This window comes from Rutilus rutilus (genome assembly GCF_951802725.1).
Source record: "Rutilus rutilus genome assembly, chromosome: 6".
In the NCBI taxonomy this organism is placed as follows: domain Eukaryota; kingdom Metazoa; phylum Chordata; class Actinopteri; order Cypriniformes; family Leuciscidae; genus Rutilus; species Rutilus rutilus.
The window spans coordinates 33,183,430-33,207,674 of record NC_140214.1 but is presented as its reverse complement, the minus strand read 5'-3'; the positions used below and the strand labels follow the sequence as shown (position 1 = coordinate 33,207,674).

The window sequence follows — 24,245 nt, the reverse complement described above, 5'->3', positions numbered from 1 at the left end:
AAGTTTCAACCTTGTGAAGATCATCAAGCAATGCAACTGAATAATTTACAGGTCCGAGACATCTAACAACTTTTGCAGGGCCTTTCCATTTTGCTGAAAGTTTTGCCATAAACCCTTCCTCTGCTCTTGACAGAGGATGAGTCCGTACCCAGACTACATCCCCCACCCGATAACGAGTCTGTTTACGGTGTTGGTTGTAGTAGCGTTTCTGCTTGATTTGGGCTTGTTCAATGTTCTCCTTTACCAGTTTGATGAGGTTTTGTTGTCGCTCAAGGATTGAATAGGCAGGGTTATTGGGGTCAGGTGGTTTATATAAGGCTCTCTCCAATGGTCCCTTCAACTTTCGACCCAGTGCCACTTCTGCAGGTGTGTATCCTGTACTCTCATGCCACGCCGTGTTAATTGCAAACCGAAACTCAGGCAACCATCTATCCCAATGACGATGCTGGTCACCGACGTAAGATGCTATCATTGTCTTTAGATTCCGGTTGACACGTTCAGTCAGATTTGTTTGGGGATGATAGGCCGTTGTCAATTTTTGTATAACACCCCACTGCTTGCATACTAGGTTGATAAGATGCGAGGTGAATTGTGCCCCCCGATCAGACACCAGATAAGATGGAGTACCCCATCTGGTGAATATTTCCTCGACCAGAATCCTTGCTATCTGAGGTGCTCTTGCTGCTCTTAAAGGAAACAACTCAACCCATTTGGAACAATAATCAACGATGACTAGAAGGTGTTCATTTTGTTTTGTACTTCGAGGGAATGGTCCCATCAAGTCAATACCAAGCATATGTCCTGGTTCGACAACAGGAGTAGATTGCAAATGGCCAGAAAGTTTTGAGAGAGAAGGCTTGTACTTTTGGCAGGTAGGACATTCTTTACAATGTTTCCACACGTCCGCTCTCAAGCTAGGCCAATACACTACCTCCAGGAGTCGGAGAAGTGTCTTTAACCTCCCCAGATGACCACTGAGCGGGTTGTCGTGTGCGTAATGCAAGAATTCTTCCCGGTACATTGCTGGAATGACTAATTGCAACTTCTGCCCATTCTGACCGTCGGGTAAACTGCGAAATAGAAATCCATTTTGTAGAACATAATGAACTCGAGATATGTCTGGAACAGTATATGACTGTGCCTTAATAATTAACTCCTTAAGTTCTGCATCAGTCTGCTGAGAGGTGCCAATTTGAGTGAGATCTACTGGCATGTCAATGGGAAGTGCAGTGGTCTTATTGGCCTTCACTACAGCAATTATATCAGGTGAAGTGCGATTAACTTGGGTTCTGGACAATACATCGGGTACAACATTACACTGTCCTTTCCGATATTTGACAGTAAAGTGGAACCCTTGCAACCGTATAGTCCAGCGGATGAGGCGTGAAGATGGCTTTGGATGTTGAAAAACCCAGGTTAGAGCTGCATGATCTGTAACCACTTCAAATAGACGACCCTCAAGATATGGCCTCCACTTCTCGACAGCCCATACAACCGCCAAACACTCCTTTTCTGAAACAGAGTAAGCCTTCTCTGGTCCTCGTAACAGTCTGGAAGCATATGCTATCACGTGCTCCTCTCCTTCTGATTCTTGCGTAAGTACCGCTCCCAAACCAAGCTCGCTTGCGTCGGTTTGAACTTTAAAAGGTTTGTCAAAATCAGGTGGAATCAAGACTGGTGCTTGTGTGAGATCTTGTTTGATGGTGTCAAATGAATGCTGGCAATCTTCAGTCCAAGACCAGGTAGAATTTTTCTGTTTCAGTGCATGTAAAGGAGCCGCTTTATCAGAGAAATGTGGTATAAAACGATGGTACCATCCTGCTAACCCTAAAAATCGTTGTACTTCCTTAAGTGATTGGGGTGTTGGGAACGAATTGACTGCAGCTACTTTGGATGGATCAGTTTTTATGCCCTCACCTGAAACAACGTGTCCTAAAAACGAAAGTGATCTTTGGATGAGATTACATTTTTTTAGGTTGAGGGTGAGGCCTGCAGCATGAAAGCAATGGAAAACTTGGCTGAGATGTTGAAGATGTTCCTTCTCATTCTGGGAAAACACCACAACATCATCAATGTATATGAGACAGCACTTGCCTTTGAGCTCTCTCAATACATGCTCCATTAATCTCTGAAAGGATGCCGCGGCATTTTTCAGCCCAAAAGGAAGCCGTAAAAATTCATATAGCCCTGCTGATGTAACAAATGCAGTTTTCTGGATACTATCCTTCTCCATTTCCACCTGCCAATATCCACTTTTCAAATCAAGAGTACTAAACACGGTTGCTCCGTGTAGCGACTCTAAGATATCCTGGATCTGTGGCATTGGATATGCATCAAGGTATGTCTTAGCATTAAGGCCTCGGTAATCCACACAAAATCTTGAACTTCCGTCTTTTTTTGGGACTACCACCACTGGTGAAGCCCAAGGAGAAATAGATGGCTGAATTATCTCTTTGGCTAACAAGTCCTTAACTTCTGAGTCGATGAACCTTTGTTTGTCTATTGAAACCTTGTAGGCACGTTTTCGTACTGGAACCTCATTGGTAGTGATGATACAATGTTTTACCAGACTTGACTGTCCAATCTCGTGTGTGCAAACTGATGGCCATTCTAACATTAAATCCTCCAGCTGTCCCTTAAACCGTTCACTGGTGTCCGCTTGTTGTCGGAGTTGGCGGATGGAATGTAGAGTTTCATCAGATATCGTAGGAGTGGGTAGAGCAAGATAAAAATTCACTGTTGAATGGCCTTCATTGATTAGAAATGGGTAAGTGTTCCCTTCAGTATTTTCTTTTGAAGGTAAACTGTACTGTACTTTTTGAAAATCTAACTTTATTCCCGAAGTGAGCAGAAAATCCATACCTAGGATGATCGGTACCGTTAAGTCTGCATCATTCAAGATAAACAGTGTCAGTTTCACAGGTTGTCCTTGAATCTCACACCTCCATTCTACCTTACCAATGGCTGTCTGACGCTGTCCATTGGCAAGCAGAAATGACTGTCCGTTACTCGACTGGAATTGTTCCTCTTTGCATAGTTGTTTCCAAAAGGATTTTTGGATAAGTGACAAGGTGCTGCCAGTATCAACCATGGCTTTGAAGTATCTGTCTTGTAGGATGATGGGAATGGTGACTGTCTTTAAATCAGATTGCACAGCGGTATCATGGGATTGGACTACTCTAGTATTAGCGTGCAGAGGTTTTCGTTGAAGATCTTGAGAGGATTGGGGTTTCCTCTTTTGTTCTTCCACATTGACCTGACTCCAGTATCTCTTTGACTCATCGAAATCTCTTTCTATCTGTGTTCCTATTCTAACCAACTCTCCAACCTCTTTAACTGTACCCCTTAGCAAACTCGCAAGACGTGGGTTGCAATTTCTTAGAATAGCTTGGACAACTTCTTTCTCAGGCATTTCACTCTTCCACCTCAAACATAAGGCTCTATATTGGAAAGCAAAATCCCTGATGCTCTCCTTCGCCCCTTGTTTTCTCTCAAGTAGTTTCCTTGCAGCAACCTCCTTATAATCTTCACTTAAGAATGAGAGCAAGAACGTTTCTTTAAACTGCTTCCAATTTTGCACATTTCTACGTTCAGCAAGCCACCAGTCTTTTGCTGTACCTTTTAATACAGCCGTGAGTGAAGCCATTATTTCACACTCACTGAGAGGACGAATAGCAAAATATTCCTCGCATCTTTCAATGAATACAACTGGATCTTCTTCCTGGCTATTACTAAAATTAGGAAAGTCAAGCTTCACGGGCGGATTATGTTGCATTGTGAGTTGGCTTTCAGAAATCGGCAAGTGGCTATACTGAATGCTATACGTTTGATCTCTTTGTTTAGGAACAAAATGGGGTACTGAAGGTCCTGGAGTGTGATGAACTGGAGTGGACATGGATGGAACAAGGGATCTGAGTTTCTGATCAATTTGAAAATCACGTCTCTTCAAGCAATCAATCATGGACTGGCCTAGATCTTGAATGGTGAGCTCCAACTGTTTCTTAGTTCTGTCACATTCCCGTGCCATACGGTAATTTGTTCTTTCTTCACTGATCTTGCACTTAGACTCGAACTCAGCATAAGGAACACAATCACTCACTCCCTGGATGCATTCTTCTAAGCGGCTTTCCAGTAAATTAATTCTTCCTGTTAGATGTTCTATTAATGATGTAACTGAGGCAAATGGGTTGTGACCTGGTATTTCGTCAGCTTCTGGAGGTGGTGGTGGTGGTAGTGGTAGATCATTTGGAATGTTGTCCTCATCCGGACTGTTATCCCTGATCCTTTCTTCCTCTTCCTCAGAGTCAATGTACAGTTCGCTGAAAGTATTGATCAGATCCTTGAGTGGCTCTCTCTGTGTAGTGAATGTCTCAGATGAGAAATCCAGTCTGGGCATTGACCCATCCCCCCCCAGAGCATCATGGTCTACCATACTGAGTAAAAATAACACTGATTAATAGCTGCAAATGTATAAGTTTGATGGTCCCTGTTTGGGCGCCATTCTATAACTGCCTCAACCGCGTTAAGTTTAAGACTGCTATAAGTCTGATTTTTAGGAAGGGAACCACCAACTTACTTTTACATAACACTAAACTAAACCAGGTATAAATTACATGAATGAGTCAGGCAGTAAAATGTGTTTTTGTCAGTTTATGTAAACCACCCAAAAATACAGTAGACCTGGGTGAATGTGGAAAACAAAACAAACAATGAGTACAGAATGAAAGAAAACCAACTGTTTTGATGTAAACAGGTTCAGCAGCATGGGGTATGGATCTGGAGTCAGTGCAACCACATAGCATGAGTCCAAAGTTACGTGAAAGCCTTATCTGGTATAGTCCATGGATACACAATATAGTCTGTTGAAGATGAAGATGGTGGTCTCGTTACAATCCTTGTGCATAAGATCCAAGCGATCCACAAGGTGAAGTAATGAAACAGTTTGTGAACGGAAATCCTCCTTTGATCTCCAATGAATGAATGACAGTAATATAAAGGTTAGTGGCTACAAAGAGTCCTTCTACAACAACAACAACAAAAAGATACAAACTTGACATTAGCAGTGCATCCAGTTAGCAAACACTCGTAAAGAACACAGAAAAAGTATGTGCAATGGCTACAAACTAATACAGAAACCACACCCAAAAATATGTAGAATAAATAAATCTTACTTTGATTGAGCTTGAAACCAAAGTTTCCCAATCAGGACTTAAAGTGGATTGTGGTAACACAACAGGTAAGCCATGCTTCCTCTGCCCAACAAATCTGACTTGTTCTACTACCCATGTGATTATATACCATCCACTAAAGCACCCTATCGCCTCTGGTGGAGTGTAGTAGTAGTACACAGGCCTGAGCCTGTTACAGCATTATATAAAAAAGAGTACAATGATTAGAAACTATGAAGAAGGCGGGGTTAAGGCAATTGATTTTGAATGTATTGATGGTACTATCAAAACCAACTGGCTAAAACAATTTCTAAATTAAAAAAAACACAAATTTGGTTTCACATTCCCAACAATATCTTTATGAAACTTGGTGGCATCAAATTTCTCCTTAGTTGTGATTATGACCTCAAGAAACTTCCCTATAAAATCTCTTCATTTCATTATCAAACTCTGTTTTATTGGAAAATGATATACAAACATAATTTTAGTCCCCACAATATCCCAATATGGAACTGCAGGTATATTTTACATAATCGTAAATCTCTGTTTATACAAAACTGGTTAGATAAGGGCATTTGGTCTTTTTCTCATTTACTGGACTGTAATGGTAACTTACTCTCATTCGAGGATTTTTGTGCTAAATTTAATATTATAGACAAACAGCAATATAAAAAAGTTTTTAATGCAATACCTAAGCAAGTTCTTTTAATGATATCTCACCGGCATCGAGACTGTTCGACTCCAAAGCTTCCTTCGCTTTTGGTACAAGGGAGTAATCTGTTTGAATGTAAAATAAGTAACCTCGATATTAGACAAATATTTAACAAAGAACTGTACCCGTTTTCTAGATCTTACAATTCAATCTCCAGGTTTTTTTCCCAAAAAGACGCTGAATGTTTAAGATCCCTTTTCTTTAAATTTCCAATTGTGCCAAAAGTTAAGGAAGTGCACTACAAGGTCCTAAATGGAATCTATCCATCTTCTGAGTTTCTTTCTAATAGATTTGGTTTTGACTGTAAGAACTGTGTGTTTTGTACCAATAATGCAGAAACCACAGATCACATGTTCTATGATTGTATTTACATCAATGCCCTCTGGAGTGATTTATTCCATTGGTTGTCTAAATATCTGCCTGTTCCTGTTTTAAAGAAAGAAAATGTTTTATATGGTTTTATTGTCAAAGATAACTATCACAATATGTTGATCAACTCCATAGTAATACTTGGAAAATTCTTCATACATAAGAACAGATTTATGAAATCCATTCCCAAATTTTTTGCTTTTCACAAAGAATTGTACTGTTACTTTTCATCTCTGAAACACATGAAAGGAAAGAATGCTGTGAAACTCTGTACAACGATGATCTTGAAATGCTAAAAAATCCCTAGCTCTCTCCCGTTTTTTTATTATTTTTTTATTATTTTTTTATTATTTTATTTTTTATTATGTTAATCTATCTCTATCTCTTGTAATTCTCTCGCTTCTCTTAAGCGTCTTTTGTGTTTGACTCTGTCCGCAAGCCATCTTAAACTGTCATGTTCAAATGGTAATGTTTATAATTATGTCTGTACTGGAAAGATTTCAATAATAAAAAAAAAATAAAAAAAAAAAAAAACTTTTTGATCATTTCATTTCCTGTTTGGAATGGAATAACGAGAAATGAAAACCAGCTCGTTTATTCGTTTTTTAGTTTAGTTTAAAAAACGAAAAATTTGATTTTGGCTCGGTTTTTCATTTTTCGTTTGTGGTTTACAAATCGGTTATGGGTTCGATATTTCATTTGCACACGTGGGCGGCACTGAAATGCCCCTTTCATCTGATTGGTCAAAACGCTCCGCCTTCATTAGGCCTAAACTACGAGCTTTTCTTTCTGTCAGGCAGAATAAGAGTCAGTACGAGTGCGGCACTGACAAATGCACTTTAATAAAATAATGTATGAAACCTCCACTCACTGTTAACTACGCACAATATTTGAAGCAGAAATATGTTGCTGGTCACGTAATTCGTGCTGCTGCGATTTGCAAGCGACCCCAATAATGTGAGCCACAATATATGACAGATTATTTTAGCATGATGTATTTCCCATTGATAAATACAGTGCAAATAGTTCCGTCTCTTTGGATAAAAGGGAAGTGGAAATAAAAATCAATAATAGGCTGAAATGTACCATGATAATATGTCCGTAACATGTACCACTCTCGTCTTTTATTTACATCAAAAGGCAGGTAGGTGTGTGTGATGTAGGCTATAAATCATTTTGAAAATTGAATAGAAATAAAGTTTGTATTTATGAATGTAAGCATGTGTAGCCTACTACTCAGCCTACTCACTACAAAGAGACAGAAAAGAGAGAAGCTAGAATCAGTGATCGTACATTAATACTGACAAAATTACCAGATTTGGGATTAATTAAAATCATGTCGGTTGAAGAGCACGGCATAGGCTACCTTTAAAATGTTATTAGTTAAACTAATAAAATTTTATTACATACTGAATTTGTCGATGTTTCTCTGAGTTTCTCTGAGTTTTCTTTATTATGTTGGCTTAAGAAAGCCAGCATATTTGAACATTATTATTATTATTTATTATTATTATGAGAAATTTACTCCGCCTAAAACTTTAATGCTTCACCAAATTCAGCTCAGACCTTAAGACTGGTCTGACTCGCTTATATCTGTTCTAACTGGTCAGACTTACTTTCCCAAAAAATCCATTGACTTTCTCTGAGCAATAAAGGCCGTAATACTTAATGCTGTCCACTAGAGGGGGCGACAGGATAATAAGTCTTTTCTACTCTCTTTCCCCATTTGCATCAGTTTAAATGACAAATACATGCATTCATTTCATTCATAAATAGGCCATATCTGTGTATCCACTCTCTAGTTTATTTTAAGATATTGTTCCCTATCGTCCGGTCACTACGACGCACTTCAGCTTTTTGCTTCGGAACCGAGCGTTTCGATGCTGTTTAATCTACTGAGTGATCAAACAACGAGCAAGCTCTTCAAGATGATCTCTCGTGTCTGGTGCGGGCGATACAGCGCAGCAGCGGGGTCGACTTTCTTTTTCTCTCTTTTGTTTTTGTGTTACTGAGCAAAACAAAAAAGCTGTTTTCACAGCTGGTAACGGTGCGCCAAGAGCGCTGAATAGCTGTTCTTATGGCTGGTAAGACCGCCGTGAAGAGAGACAGCGCACGACAGGTTGCATATTCCTGTCTGTGTCCGCTGCGACCGTTCCCCTGCGTGCTTCAGTACCAAGGAGAGTATTTCCCTGAAAGAGCTTACATGGGTGTGAGTTGCGTCTTTCTAAAGATGACATTCCACCCGTGTGTTTCTGGTTGCGGTCGTTTCCTGTCCTCACTGACGGCCATGATCACTGTCTCGCATGCCTGGGAAACATGTGAGACTGTGTTCGTGGGTGGTTCATGTTCTCGTACGGGAACATGACCACGTCGGCACGCCGGTCAACTCTTCTTTCTCCGGAAAGTTTGAGTCCCCTCTGTTGTTGGCCAGCCGCTGCTTGTGTGTAAAAGCACAGCTGCAGGTCTGCTCGACACTCTGGGGGACCGTGGAGATCGGCGAGAGCTTCCGCGGGGAAAACCCGACGGATCTCTCGCTCCTCAGCGTGTCGTGTGCCGTCGAGCTGCAGCGCGGGTTGTCATGGCAACCCAGCGCTCGCTCGGCGCTCTAGGTGCGCGGTCTCCTTGTCTATTCTCTGTTGTAGCGCCCTCCCTGGTGGCCACCAGGAGAGAATGAGGCATTTAGAATGAGGCATTTATATAGCGCTTTCATATGTACTAGTGTACACCCAAAGCGCTTTACAATCATATCAGGGGTCTCTCCTCAACCACCACCAGTGTGTAGCATCCACTTGGATGATGCGACGGCAGCCACAGTACAACGGCGCCAGTGCGCTCACCACACACCAGCTATAGGTGGAGAGAGGAGAGAGAGTGATAGAGCCAATTCAATGTAAGGGGATTATTAGGAGGCCATGATTGGTAAGGGCCAATGTGTGGAATGTGGCCAGGACACCGGGGTTACACCCCTACTCTTTACGAGAAATGCCATGGGATTTTTAATGACCACAGAGAGTCAGGACCTCGGTTTTACGTCTCATCCGAAGGACGGTGCTCTTTTGACAGTATAGTGTCCCCGTCACTACACTGGGGCATTAGGACCCACACAGACCACAGGGTGAGCACTAGAGTGCGGATCGGGCCGAATTTTTCTGTCCGAGCCCGGCCCGCGTCCGACAGAGCAGTAACCGAACCCGACCCGAGCCCGACAGGCATAAAGATATTTATGTCCGAGCCCGACCCGAGACCGACAGTTAAAATCCCATTTTTTTCTCATACTAATGACACATGTACGTTTGTTTGTGTGGAAAGTCCGCTTTTATTACTGTATAGGAACGCATTCGGAAATGTCAACAGGATGAGTGCATCAGCGCGCACGGAGAAACAAGCGCACTTAACACAGACGCGCATGCACGTGTTTGGTTGTCACGGCTACATAAACAAATTTGAAATTAGCGCACACAGGAAGACAGATGTTATGGTCAAATTTTACATGCATTTTAATCACAAAAATGAACGTTTGCATCAAATGAAAGCATCAGGCACATTGGCTAACGTTACCTACATAATAAGCTGTTTTAAATTTAAAATGTTCAATGCCTTATCGCGCTGATGTGACCGAGCCCGACCCGAACCCGAACATAATTTCTAAATATCTGTCCGAACCCGGCCCGGCCCGTCTGGTACCGACGGGTCCCGTCGGGCTCGGGTCGGGTATCCATCCTCTAGTGAGCACCCCCTGCTGGCCTCACTAACACCTCCTCCAGCAGCAACCTGGTTTTTCTCAGGAGGTCTCCCATCCAGGTACTAACCAGGCTCAGCCCTGCTTAGCTTCAGTGGGCAACCAGTCTTGGGCTACAGGGTGATATGGCTGCTGAGGTCTACTTCAGTAGAATGGCTTGGGTGATCTGAGAGCTGAGGGCTTCTCCTTCGGGGAACCAACCCCCTAGGGCCCCTCCCTCTCTAGCGCATCACAAGTTGTGCAGCTTCTGGATGGGATTGCTGGTCCTTCAAAATTGGAGGAACCTAGTGTTTCATTCAGGGCTCCAGCTGAGGGCAGATGTCGATTGCTGCATCGGAGAGAGGGCCTGTTTTGTTCTGGAAATGAGGGTATGCTGAGTTCCCACTGTAATAGTGCGTGTGCTTATGCTGAATCAGATTCAGAACTGACAGCCATGCTTTCCCTGGTCTTTCTCGGATGTGCATTGAAAACTTAGGAGTATGGAGCTATATTGGTGCCAAAATATGGAACGCCAAAAGTGCCAAATTCTGCATAAGTTTTCACCTCTCTCGCTACCCTCGATGGTGGGGTGGCTGTGCCTCTGGCGAGCCACCTCTGCCCTGCATGCGAGGCCAAGGCACTCTTATTGCGCGAGGGTAGTTCTGAGCCGGAGTTGAGCTGCGCTTGTCGACTGACCGTGTTCAAGTCACAGCGCAGGCCCTCGGCCAGACGATGTCCACCTTGGTGGTCCAGAAGCGCCCCTGGCTGTCCTTGCAGAGGTGTGAGACGTCGTCAAAGTACGCTTTCTCGATGCTCCCATCTCACAAGGTGGCCTTTTCGGCGACACTGTTGAGAATTGGCCCAGCAGTTCTCCGCAGTCAGCAGCAGACTGAAGCGCTTCCCCGACGTACCACCAGAGTGCCTCGTGGGCTGCCCCTCAGTCTACTCGTCGCCAAGGGTGTCATCCCCTGCAAAAAAAAAAAAAAAACACTCCGGCACAGCCTGCTCTACTGTGTCCGCTGCAGGAGGATGACACCGCCCGTCTCAGCCCCTGTTTAAGTGGTCGGTGAAACAATCACCCCTGAGATGGGTGACCCGGAGATGGGTGGAGCTGCTCTCTTCCGGTGGAAGGAGAGCAGTGGGAGGAGAGAATCCTCACCACTCTCATCCGCCTCTTCTATCGCCAGCAGGCAGCAGTGTGCAGTTCGAGAACGCAATCAAGCGGCCTCCTGCTCCTTATGCCTCGTGGAACCAGGTAAGTGTTGCACAGCACACTCAAGACTCCGCTACGGGCCGCCTTCCAGAGAGAGCCTCCCGAGCCGAGCCCTTGTGTTCCACCTCGCTGCCCCACTCCGGGTACGCCTACGGTCCCTTTGGTCCCGCTTGTACGGTCTCTGCGAGCCTGGCTAGCGCTCCCCAGTCCGTCTCGCTGGCTCATTCGGACCATCAGGCTCGGCTATGCGATTCAGTTCGCCCGGCGTCCCCCCAAGTTTCGGGCCATCCACTCCACTACAGTGAGAGCAGCCGATGCCCATGTCTTGCGCACGGAGATCGCAGTCCTACTGGCGAAGGACGCGATAGAGCCGGTCCCTCCAGCCGATATGAGGTCAGGGCACTACAGTCCCTACTTCATTGTACCCAAGAAAGGTGGTGGGTTACGACCGATCTTGGACCTGCGAGTTTTGAATCGGAGCCTTCACAAGCTACCGTTCAAAATGTTCACGCAGAAACGCATTTTCGAATGCATCCGTCCCCAAGATTGGTTTGCAGCGATCGACCTGAAGGACGCGTACTTTCATGTCTCGATTCTTCCTCGACACAGGCCGTTTCTGCGCTTTGCGTTCGAGGGTCGAGCATATCAGTACAAGGTCCTGCCCTTCGGGCTGGCCCTGTCTCCCCGTGTCTTCACGAAAGTCACGGAGGGAGCCCTTGTTCCCATGAGAGAACAGGGCGTTCGCATTCTCAACTATCTCGACGACTGGCTCATACTAGCACACTCTCGAGATCAGTTATGCGAACACAGGGACCTCGTGCTCAGGCACCTCAGCCAGCTGGGCCTTCAGGTCAACTGGGAGAAGAGCAAACTCGCCCCCGTGCAGAGGATCTCTTATCTCGGTATGGAGTTGGATTCGGTCACACAGACAGCGCGCCTCACAGAGCAACGCGCTCAGTCGGTGCTGAACTGCTTGAACACGTTCAAAGGCAGGACAGTGGTCCCACTGAAATTCTTTCAGAGGCTCCTGGGGCATATGGCAGCGGCAGCAGCGGTAACTCCGCTCGGCCTGCTCCATATGAGACCGCTTCAGCACTGGCTTCACGGCCGAGTTCCGAGATGGGCGTGGCATCACGGCACTCACCGAGTGGCAATCACACCGGCGTGCCGCCAGACCTTCAGCCCGTGGTCAGACCCCTCATTCCTTCGGGCAGGAGTCCCCTTGGAACAGGTGTCCAGGCATGCTGTGGTATTCACAGATGCCTCTGCCACTGGCTGGGGTGCCACGTACAACGGGCATGCAGTGTCAGGGGTGTGGACGGGCCCCCAACTGCACTGGCACATCAACTGCCTCGAGTTGCTAGCAGTACGTATCGCTCTGAGCCGCCTAAAAAGGCCGCTACAGGGCAGAGACGTGCTGGTCCGTACGGACAACACTGCGACCGTTGCGTACATCAACCGTCAAGGTGGTCTACGCTCCCGTCGCATGTCGCAACTCGCCCGCCATCTCCTCCTTTGGAGTCAGAAGCATCTGAGGTCGCTTCGAGCCATGTATGTCCCCGGTATGCTCAACCATGTGGCCGATGAGCTATCACGAGCTGTGCTCCCGGGAGAATGGCGACTCCACCCCCAGGCGGTTCAGCTGATCTGGAGAGAGTACGGAGAGGCTCAGGTAGACCTGTTTACCTCCTCAGAAACCTCCCACTACCGGTTGTTTTACTCCCTGACCGAGGGAACACTCGGCACGGATGCACTGGCACACAGCTGGCCCCGGGGCCTCCGCAAATATGCATTTCCCCCAGTGAGCCTACTTGCACAGACCCTGTGCAAAGTCAGGGAGGACGAGGAGCAGGTCATTCTGGTGGCTCCCTATTGGCCCACCCGGACTTGGTTCCCAGAACTCATGCTCCTCGTGACAGTCCCTCCCTGGCCCATTCCTCTGAGGAAGGATCTTCTGACTCAGAGACGGGGCACCCTATGGCTTTGCTCTGTCCCGTTCGCGCTCTGCGTATGTACGTGGACAGAACTCAAAGCATCAGGACCTCAGACCAGCTCTTTGTCTGTTACGGAGGCCAGCAGAAGGGAAAGGCTGTCTCCAAGCAGAGGATGGCCCACTGTGTAGTGGATGCCATCGCCTTGGCTTACCAAGCTACAAGGCGTGCCCTGCCCGCTAGGTTGCATGCACACTCCACGAGAGGCGTTGCATTCTCCTGGGCCCTGGCACGTGGCGCCTCGCTAACAGATATCTGTAGAGCTGCGGGCTGGGCGACACCTAACACGTTCGCTAGATACTATAGCCTACGTGTAGAGCCCGTGTCCTCCCGTGTTCTCACCCTAAACGGGTAGAAGCACTGTGAGTACCGGCTCTGTCGGCTTGCTGCACCCTACTGTGCACCCTTATTGCTCCAGAGTCAAAGCCTGTCGAGTCCTCCAAACACCCTCGGCCCGGACGTGGCGGAGCGTCCGGTGCCAGGCCTTTATCCGCTGAATCCTTGAGAACCGGGTCTAGGCTGGGTCCCATATGTGTGACCCTACGGGGATCCCATATGTGTATATCTTCCACGGCTGCTCCTAAACGGAAGCCCGTGTCTTTCCCTTGGGCTAAGTCACCCACTATTCATATGCAGTACAACCCTTGGGTTAGTCCATATGTGTATTCCCACATAACTCTTCTTAAGAATGTGGCTCCCGCAGCGTTCCCCTCCCTCAGATCGGGCACGCTTTCCCAGTGTTATCCAATAATCTCACTGTATGGGTTATCACGGAACAACAGTGAAGGATACTCTCGGTGTAAGCCCTCTCCTATCGTCCTTCCAGGCAAGAAGGTGTAGAGGCTTGCTCAGGGCGCTGGATGGGGTGCAGCAGCTGTGGCGCTTTGGTAGGGATTCCTATTCGTCGTTCACCACGACGTACGTCGTAGTGACCGGACGATAGGGAACGTCTCGGTTACATATGGTAACCCTCGTTCCCTGAGGGAGGGAACGGAGACGTACGTCCCGTCGCCACATCTGCTGCGACCCGCCGGGGCAGCCAGCTCACCGGCTCGGCTCCTCAGCAAAAAACTGAAGTGCAATCGCACCAGCTGCTCGTTAAATACCCGCGCTGCGAGGCTGCACAGCTGATGCAAATGATTGCACGCCAATATGCATTGGCTCGTTTAGTTTCACTCGAAGTAGATTGGCCTCTCTAGCGAGATTCCTATTCGTCGTTCACCACGACGTACGTCTCCGTTCCCTCCCTCAGGGAACGAGGGTTACCATATGTAACCGAGACGTTATTCACACTGGTTTTTGCATTTAATGTTTGTCCATCTGGAACTTTTATTTGTCATGAGCTCTATATTTTAAGATGTAGCCTACTAGAAAAAAAATATGATTCAACAACACAAACTATGTTTTTACTCTGCAAATTTGTTTTCCTTTCAAGTAGGCTATAGCCTACAAGTTATCCTGCTTTTTGCCATGGCTTGCCATACTGTCCAGAACAAACAATATTTTCTCCACACAAGATGTTTAAAAACCCTGCATGTCGTTTTTGTGAAGATGAGCGCATATCTTACAAAGGTTCCAGTTCTGTTTAGGTTATTGTAGTTTGTAATGCTTGTTATGTTCCTAAATGTATATAGGCCTAACACATTTAAACTTCTATCTATCTATCTGTCTATCTGTCTGTCTGTCTGTCTGTCTGTCTGTCTGATTGGCTGACTGTCTGTCTGACTAAGCTTCCTTTGAGAAAAATCGCAGACCACCTTTTTAAAACTGTTATTTAAAACGGTGGTCTGCTATATTTCACAAAGGAAGCCCATTTGTGCGGTCGTTGGAGTTATACGAGAAGGGCATTCTGAATATGAGCCTACTGTAAAATTAGCTGGCTTAAAAATGCGGATTGATCAATGCAGAGTTATTCCAGACGCCTCCCGGTGCTGTTCGTATTGGAATTGTGTAATCACAGATTATGAACAGATGTTTTCAGAGGTGGACAAAGTACACAACTTCCTTACTTGAGTGAAAGTACAGATACTACTGGTCAAATATTACTCCGTTACAAGTAAAAGTTGTAAAAGTGTGTGATTTTTACTTAAGTACAGTACAGAAGTACTCGTTTTTAAAAGTACTTAAGTATCAAAAGTAAATGTCAATGCATTGTTTTATTATTGTTGCATTGTTGTGTGTAATACTTATAGTACCTTATGCCTCTGAATCTATGCCTGCCTTCCTACCCTCATATCAATATCAAATTTATTTCTAGAACACAGTTCCAGTAGTGGGATTGAATGTGAGATTGAATAAGTGCACTCAATAACGTCCACAATGGTTTAGGACACCCAAATGGCTGTTCCCTCAAATAGTGCCATATTTAAAGTTTTTGGGCTTTTAGTATGAATATGTTAGCCTTACTGTTATCTATAAGCTAGTGTGCACCAAAACAATGACAAAATTCACATTTAGAAGACCAAACCCAACGTTGAAAATGAAAATCAGTTTCAAGTACCGTAAAATCAAGCAAAGTACAGATACTCAAAAAGTGTACTTAAGTACAGTACTCAAGTAAATGTACTTTGTTACTGTCCACCTCTGGATGTTTTACACAACAAGGATATATTCCCATTGGGTTGTTGGGTTTTCATGTTTAATGGGAACTTTAGACATAATGATTTTTATACTTTACAAACTGTGTTATCCCCTAACTCTAATGTAAAAGTTATGGGTAGGTCATCTACAGACATCTAATGTTACGGACATATTATCATGGTACAGTTCAGCCTATTATTGACTTTGATTATTGATCCAAAGAGATATTTGAACTATTTGCACTATTTGCACTGTATTTATCAATGGGAAATACATCATGCTAAAATAATCTGTCATATACTGTGGCTCACATTATTGGGGTCGCTTGCAAGTTGCAGCAGCACGAATTACGTGACCAGCAACATATTTCTGCTTCAAATATTGTGCGTAGTTAACAGTGAGTGGTGGTTTCAGACATTATTTTATTAAAGTGCATTTGTCAGTGCCGCACTCGTACTGACTTTTATTCTGCCTGACAGAAAGAAAAGCTCGTAGCTTAATGAAGGCGGAGCGTTTTGACCAATCAGCATTTCAGTGCCGCCCACGTGTGCAAATGAAATATCGAACCCATAAATCGATTTGTAAACCACAAACGAATTTTTTTTTCATTTTTTAAACTAAATTAAAAAACGAATAAACTTTTTTATTTCTTAAAAAAGACATTTTTCTTTTTCATTTCACGAGGTTTTCATTTCTCGTTATTCCATTGAAATGATCAAAAAGTACACGGACCGTTTATTTCCCTCAAAAGTCTAAACATAGAGCCTTCCAAGCATCAACAAAACATTGAGAGTGGTTCACACAGATCCATCAATTTCTTTCCAGTTCAACCTATAGCGAGGGGCATGGCTACTGTAGGGCAAGGCTGTGTTTGGCAATGAAAGTTCCAAACATATACATAACAGAACTGTGTGTGTCCGAGCAAAAAGTCAAGTCAAGTCACCTTCATTTATATAGTGCTTTTTACAATACACATTGTTTCCAAGCAGCTTTACAGTGATAATAGGAAATTAATGGAACAAAGATTGTTTTGGCTGTAAACCAGCTCTAGAAAAAAGTAATTTGTCCAGTTTAAGTAAGTTTTTCATTGATTCATTTCTGTTGTAAAAATCATTAGTTATAAACTTAGTCATCCACGAAAACTTGTAATGTCTTCTGGCCGTTCACAACGGTGTTTGGTGGCCTGACACACACAGCGGTGTTTCGTTACTGTTTCGTTAAAATCAGCTGCTTCGAAAAATTCAGTTTAGTTCATTATTCCCTAGACTCACTCATTAAGTGATTTGCCGCCACCTAATGACGGTTTTAGTTTCATATTTAAAAGTGTAAAGTCTTATTTAAATATTCAAAATTATATTTTTACATTATTTTACATTATTCTCAACATTATTTATGCAGGTGTAATTGTACTAAATTCAAATGCAACTTCTGTGCCACCTTTGCAGTGCAAAGATGAATTTTGTTGTTATTGATTTAATTGGATTGGAGAACGTGGCTTCTGTAGAGGGCTGAGCCAGGAGGGGTTTAGCTGGTGGTAGACATTCAGCTGCTTTTATAGAAGCACAAACCGAAATTCGGTGCATTTAGACCTTCAAAGATTACACAAAACCAAACGTGTCATTGCGATGCTATGTGCAGCAACCAGTTCAGAAAGACAAATGTATCAGTTTAGATTTACTTTGATGAGCCTCAAAGAGTTGTGGTGCATCATGTGAAAAAAACTGCACTCACTTCAGATACGTCAGAAACGGTAAGCAAGATGCTTGTGGTCACTCTAGACAGAGTGTTAGCCTACTTAATTGCTTACTAATGACACATAGCAACACAGCTAAAAGTATTCCTAATATGTTGGAACTTTTATTGAAAGTAGTCTATTTTTACCCGTTGAGACATGCCTTCACAAGCAGCCGTAAGAGCTGTGTTTGTGATGTTTGAGTAAGGGGAGGCAGAAGGGGCATTTGCAAAGTTGTTTGAAAATATGCTTTATTTCTGTAATTCTGATTGGTGCCACTAGTATCACAGACATACTTTTTTTACAGTGTAGTTTTGAAGTTTGAATATATTATACCTTTGAGGTGACACGTTTTGTCACAAACATACAGATATCTAAAACTTTTTAAATGTCTTACTGTATGATAGTTGTTCATTTCCTGCAGAGTCTCAGCAAATGCTGCTAAACTGGACTGAGGAGAGAAAGAAAAAACATCACACACTGCATTGCATCAACATGTCAGTGCTTTCAAAAATAGTCAAACAAAGAAGCAGAAAATCATATCTGACAACTCGCAGCCTGGACTTAAAAAAAAAAAAAAAAAACAGGACCCTGTCCCAAATGGTACACTTAATGTGCACTGATGCGGGGGCCTCAGCAGACTAACAGACTGTTAGGGCTTAGGCCCAATTTAGGACAGGGCCACAGTTTGTGAGATGAACTACTAAAGAGTGTAATTTAGAAATAAGCAAGCAAAAAGAACAGCTGGTCTGGGCTTTTTCTTACCCCGATGACCTCATCTCTGGTGGACTGCAAAGCCAGTTCTCTGATTCCATTCACAAACTGCTTGTTGGCCTGGTTATAAACTCTTCCAGCATCTATCATCCCTATACACAACTTCACCAGCTGAAAAACAGTGTATTCACATTCAGTAAATACCACCTCACTGCATGCATGAGTAAACACAAACACATACGTTTTTAAAGTTTCCAAGTTGATACAAAGGTTGCAGTGATAAAGAATTATGCTTATTAGTGGTTGTCATCTTCTAAGTGATGTCAATGTACAAATGCTGAAAAAAAAAAACATTTTTCACATTAATACATTTTGTTTATTTAGAATATTATTTTTATTATGATTTTAACAAAATCCAAAACAGACAATGACAGCAATACAACAACAATCTGTGCTGCAATCAATCAATCAATCAATCAATCAATCAATCAATCAATCAATCAATCAATCAATCAATCAATCAATCAATCAATCAATCAATCAATCAATCAATGTGGTTCAGCAAGAAACTAAAAACTGGTCCCCACATTTTGTCAAATTTAAGATGTTTTATACAATTCTTTGCAAATGTAAGGTAGAAAGATCAGAAAAAACGAGGCCCAAAAATGTTCTTCCACAAAAAAAGTTTTTTTTTTGTTTTTTTTTTAACTGCAATCATACCATATTGAATAGGTAACCATCTCTTTGGACTGAGGGACTCAAGCAAATCTGACCAACCAAGATTTGCTGTCATTGGGTCAGGTAATAAAATGTCTTGGGTTACGATTGTAGAAGGGGACGAGACGCTGTGTCATCATCATTGATAATTTGGGAATGCCTCTGCGTGATTGTGTCTGAAGCACGTGTGTGAAATCAGTTCAATGGCATGACGGAACATCATGGGCGGGTAATGTCAGGATCAGGAAGCTATAAAGCGCACCCAGACCAAACATTGTTAGCTTCTAATAGGCCGAAGCAAGTCAATCACATGGATACAGGGAGTATGGTAGGGAGACGTAGCGTCTTGCTCTTTTCTCATGGAACCAGGGTTATAGTCGTAACCCGAGACTTTCCCTTTCGAGGGAACTCACGCTGCGTCAACGTCATTGACACTTTGGGAACAAAGAATACCCGAATCGCCAGACTTCCAAGTGCCTGTCTGTGTGAATCAATGCAAGCACACAAGAACAAAAGCACCTGTGAACCTGGTGTAGTATCCAGGTCCAGGTTGTAGAATCTCACAAACATAAGCGGAGAAGTCCACCCTGCCGCATCACAAACATCTTGAACTGAAGCCCCTGACCATACTCCTTGTTGAGTGCGCTCTGACAACCAAAAGTGAGGGCTGTCCAGAGGCCCCATGAGCAAGTGAGATTGCCTCGACTATCCACTTGCTCAGAGTCTGCTTGGTTGCTGGCAGTCCTTTCTTGGGCGAACCAAAGCACACAAACATTTGATCGGATTTTCTCCACAGGGCAGCTCTGTGGACATATGCGTCCAGTGCTCTCACTGGACACAATAAACTAAGCATCTCCTGGTCTGAACTTCTGTAAGGAGGAGGACAGAAGTTCAGGGACAACTGTTCATATTGTTTGTCGCAAACTAACATCTCAAGACAACTTTACTGGGATTTCAAATCAGAATATGACTTTCTGTTATAAGACATGCATCAATTTCATGTCCACTGTAGAAGACACCAGGACAGGACAGTATGCTTATCAGGAATAATAGGGAGACATAAGTGAATAGGGAAGAAATTATATATCAATATTTCTATGAATTATAAGATATTATGAAAATGTTGCCAAATTATTTATTATAGCTACTTCTGTTTTCATTACATATTGCCCAAAGAACACATTAATATGCAAATTAGGGACAATGACTTGATGCATTGTATATAATGGGAAAACCATTGTGTGTTACACACATATTGTGTAAAGTAAAATTGTATATTTTATAATTAGTTAATAGTTAAGAATCTTTGTCTTTGTGCATAGTTTTTGTGCACAACTTTACATAGACTAGCTCTCTAGGAGACCTGTTATGGAGTAGAGTGCTTCCCTAGAGGTTCGGCGGCAACGTTTTTTGGTCCTCAGAAGAGGCTGGGCAGTCACACCCCTGTGATGATCGGTGATAGAAAGCAAAGGGGGCAGAGCTGGATGTGATGCCATAATATAGGTGGTATTGAGCTGTATACATTGCCTTTGGCTGATAGTTCTGGGTCACTAGGTGGGCTGTATGGCAATCTTTCGCTGGTAATTTCACAATAGAATGAGCAGGCATTTGAGCAGTATGGCATAGTGGGTATTTTGTTCCCATAGCGCCAACTCCATGACACAGTGTAGAGTTTCACTTCGAAAGGGAACGTCTCAGGTTACAACTGTAACCATGGTTCCCTAGGAAGCGGAACGAGACACTGCGTCGCGTGACGTGACGTCACTCGCACCTGTGACGTCACCTGACCGCGGTAGCCAACAATCAAGATTGGCATGTAACACACATTGGCTTTCAGACACGGGGAGCGTTCCCATAACGTCAACTCCATGACACAGAGTCTTGTTCCCCTTCTCAGGGAGCCAAGGTTACAGTTGTAACCTGAGACGTTTTGCAAAAGAAAAAAATAAGTATTGAGCAAAAAAAAAGTCAATTCCATGCTACAAACAAAGTATTGCTAAAGAAAATTAAGTTTTGCAAGAGAAAAATAAATTGAGTAAAAAAAAATATTTTGCAAATAAAAATAAAGAATCGCAAAATATAAACAAAATAGAGCAAAACTAAAGATATAATTATTTCCAAAAATCAGTGCTGTAAAAGAAGCTCTTTAAGAGCAATGATTCTGCAACACATCTTTTCCATGGCTACACGTACAGTATAAATTCATTTGCAAGCTCCTCTTAATCTGCATTTCAGTCAAGGCTTCACTTTTCTGTGCGTTTCACTTTATAGCACTGTTTTGACATGGGGGTGAAGTCAATGGACTGGGGAGTGTACAACGGACTTGGGAATGCCTCCCTCGAAGTTACGTAATCAGTTTGAGACGCAGATCACAACAGATCAAGGCATCAAGGCACTACGTCTAAGCAGAGACATGTTTCCTGGATTGTTTCCTTTTATTTACAGGCATTAAAATGTGTATGGTTTTGTTTTGTTAACTAAATGCGTTTTAACAGTGTTTGCTTAAAGGTAGGGTAGGCAATTTTTGGAGAGGCTAGCAATTTAAAAAGCATAAGATTCCACCCTCCATTCAGAGCCAAAGCCACGTCTCCTCCAAAATACATGAAAGTGTACAGCAGGGAGCAAACAAAAGTGTCACGAGAGACGGCGTTAAAACATGTAGTAGGCTACAAAGGTAAAGTTAAATAGCCTAAATATTAGTGCTGTCAATCGATAAAAAAAATGTACTTGATTAATCACACATTTTCAATTAATCGCAATTAAACACACTTACGTTTTTTTTAGGTTTATAATGGTTTATATATTTTATAAAGTAATAATTTCACAGTTAATCTCAGAATTAATGTAGAGGCAACAAAGACAGTATATTTTAAATACTTGTTTAATGGCATCTTTTTATGAATGAAGGTCAGTGTCACTAATACTAATACAGCTATTAGTATTGGATAAAAATGACCCCCCCCCCCCCCAATAATAAAAAAAAAACATTAATAGCCATCCAACATTACAGTGTAATTGAAAGCTATATATAAGCAGAGACTAAGCAGCATTCAATTACAACATTACAGTGTAATTGAAATTGTATATATATATATTTTATTTTTATAAAAAAAAAACATTTATTAGGCTTCAAAAAATATAACTTCTAGTTTAAGTGAACTTCAAACAATCCTCACATAAACCCATAATACATGTCATATTGCCCTTTGCCCTTCCTGTCTAACAGGTAGGACATATACTGAAATTTAATAAAGTTATCAAACAGTCTGCAATGCATAAATTATAAATTAAATATAGACTAATCCTTATTAAAGCTACAAACGTTCTTTAGTCAAGAGCAGTGAGTAATTGTCTCTGTTCCCTTTGTTCTTTGATTAACTTCATTGACAGACAGCATTAGTGGCGGCTGTCACTTTAAGACATGCCGCTGATGACAGAGACGTGGATCTCACACACGAACTTACGTTCATTTAGGACTTTATTTAACTCATTTAAGACTGCTCTTATGAGGATACTCGACAAAACAGACATTTTGGCATAATTGTGTGTGTTATTGTTCGTTCAAACGCGAAAGAGAACTCGATTCTGGTGCGCTGTCTGTGCGCACGATACTGGAGCACGTTTTTCTGTGTGTCGTGTGTGCGTCAGCAAATTCACAGACAGTGCAGTCTCTTCTGTCTTGTCGCGCTTAAATGGTTTAAAAGCATTTGCATGAATAAGAGCGGGATCATATCACGTAACACTACCCAAAGGATGACAAAAAATAAAGTATGCTGCGTTAAATATTTTAACGCGTTAAACTGAGCAAAAGTTAATTGCATGGGTTAACGTTGACAGCCCTACTAAGTATATAAAGAACTGAAACTTCACTTTGCCCTCAGTCAAATCGATTTGCCAGGGAACAAATTTTAGATTCATGAGACCAAAGATCGCCAGGTAGACATACATAAGACGAATTATATCTCATGTTTAACCACTACTGAGACATCAGATCCAGCGGCAAACATCAGAAGGACTAGCTGAGGTTAGGCTGTTTCAGGTGGGGTTAATGAGTGCCCGGTGATTGACTGGATAAAGTCAGATCAAATTTTCAAATAGCTGCTATCTTTACAAATAAACCACAGATTTTAGCTTTAAACAACTACTTTCTTGCCTGAAAAACTTTATTCTATTTTATCTAGATTATTGTAATGCTCTACTGGGTGGTTGCCCTGCAAGCTTAATAAACAAACTCCAGCAGGCCCAAAATGCAGTAGCTAGAGTTCTTACTAGAACCAGGAAGTATGACCAGATAGTCCAGTTCTGGCAACATTCCATTGGCTCCCTGTTAAACATCGTATAAATGTTTTAATTTTGCTGATTACTTACAAAGAACTAAATGGTTTAGTTCCCCAATACTTGAGCGAGCTCTTAACGCATTATAGTCCTTCACGTCTATTGCGATATAAAAATTCTGGTCAGCTGATAATACCAAGAGAATCAAAATAATCTGCAGGCGGTAGATCCTTTTCCTATTTAGCACCCTAAACTTTGGAGTAGTCTTCCTAGCACTGTTCGAGAAGCAGACACACTGTCAGATTTTGGCTGTCGGTTTAAATCTAGACTTAACACAACTCTTTAACCTGGCATACACATAGAACATTATCAATTTCTATTATTCAAATCAGTTAAATGATTGTTAGGCTGCATAAACTAGGTCAGCCGGAACCGGGAACATTTCCTATAAAATCCGATGTACTCTTACATCATAAGAAGAATGGCATCTAATATTAGTCTCTCTGTTTTTCCGGAGGTTTACCGTAGTCAGGTCCAGGCCGTATCCAGATCAGATGGTGGACCTGCGTCTAGACACGATCACAACACATCCCTGAAGTGTCAGCAGAGATTGTCAACTAGACTCTCCCCTGTGAAGACCTCATCAACACGACAGCCAACGGCACTGATCCTCAACAAACCCGTATCCTCAACATACTGGCATGACTCCGATCTTCAACCAGATGGAACTGGACAAATATTCTGAATGCTCCGATCCAATCTGACTTCTGACCTGTAATGCTGCCTGAATCATAATCATACACTGTTCGTTCGTTGGCCAGAGGAGAACTGGCCCTCCGACTGAGCCTGGTTTCTCCCAAGGTTTTTTTTATCCATTCTGTCACCTGATGGATTTTCGGTTCCTTGCCTTTGTCACCTTTGGCTTTTGGCTTGCTTAGTTGGGGACACTTAATATTCAACAGTATTATTGATCTGCCTGCATTGACACCATTATATGAGAACTGAACTGAGTTGGACGATGACATCACTGTTTTCCAGAGTGGATGTATAGATGAA

The 24,245-nt window shown here is 42.9% G+C and overlaps 1 protein-coding gene across 1 annotated transcript in view; it reads right to left on the bottom strand.

Annotated features, from left to right (window-relative positions):
• The window catches only part of acap2a (ArfGAP with coiled-coil, ankyrin repeat and PH domains 2a), a 104,051-nt gene that overhangs the window by 61,954 nt on the left and 17,852 nt on the right, over positions 1–24,245 (bottom strand). The window contains exons 3-4 of the mRNA XM_084411820.1: positions 18,249–18,368; positions 17,881–17,934 (exon numbers count right to left, since the gene is read on the bottom strand). Of these exons, the coding sequence (XP_084267946.1) occupies positions 17,881–17,934; positions 18,249–18,368 (174 nt within the window). The remainder of the gene's footprint in view (positions 1–17,880; positions 17,935–18,248; positions 18,369–24,245) is intronic.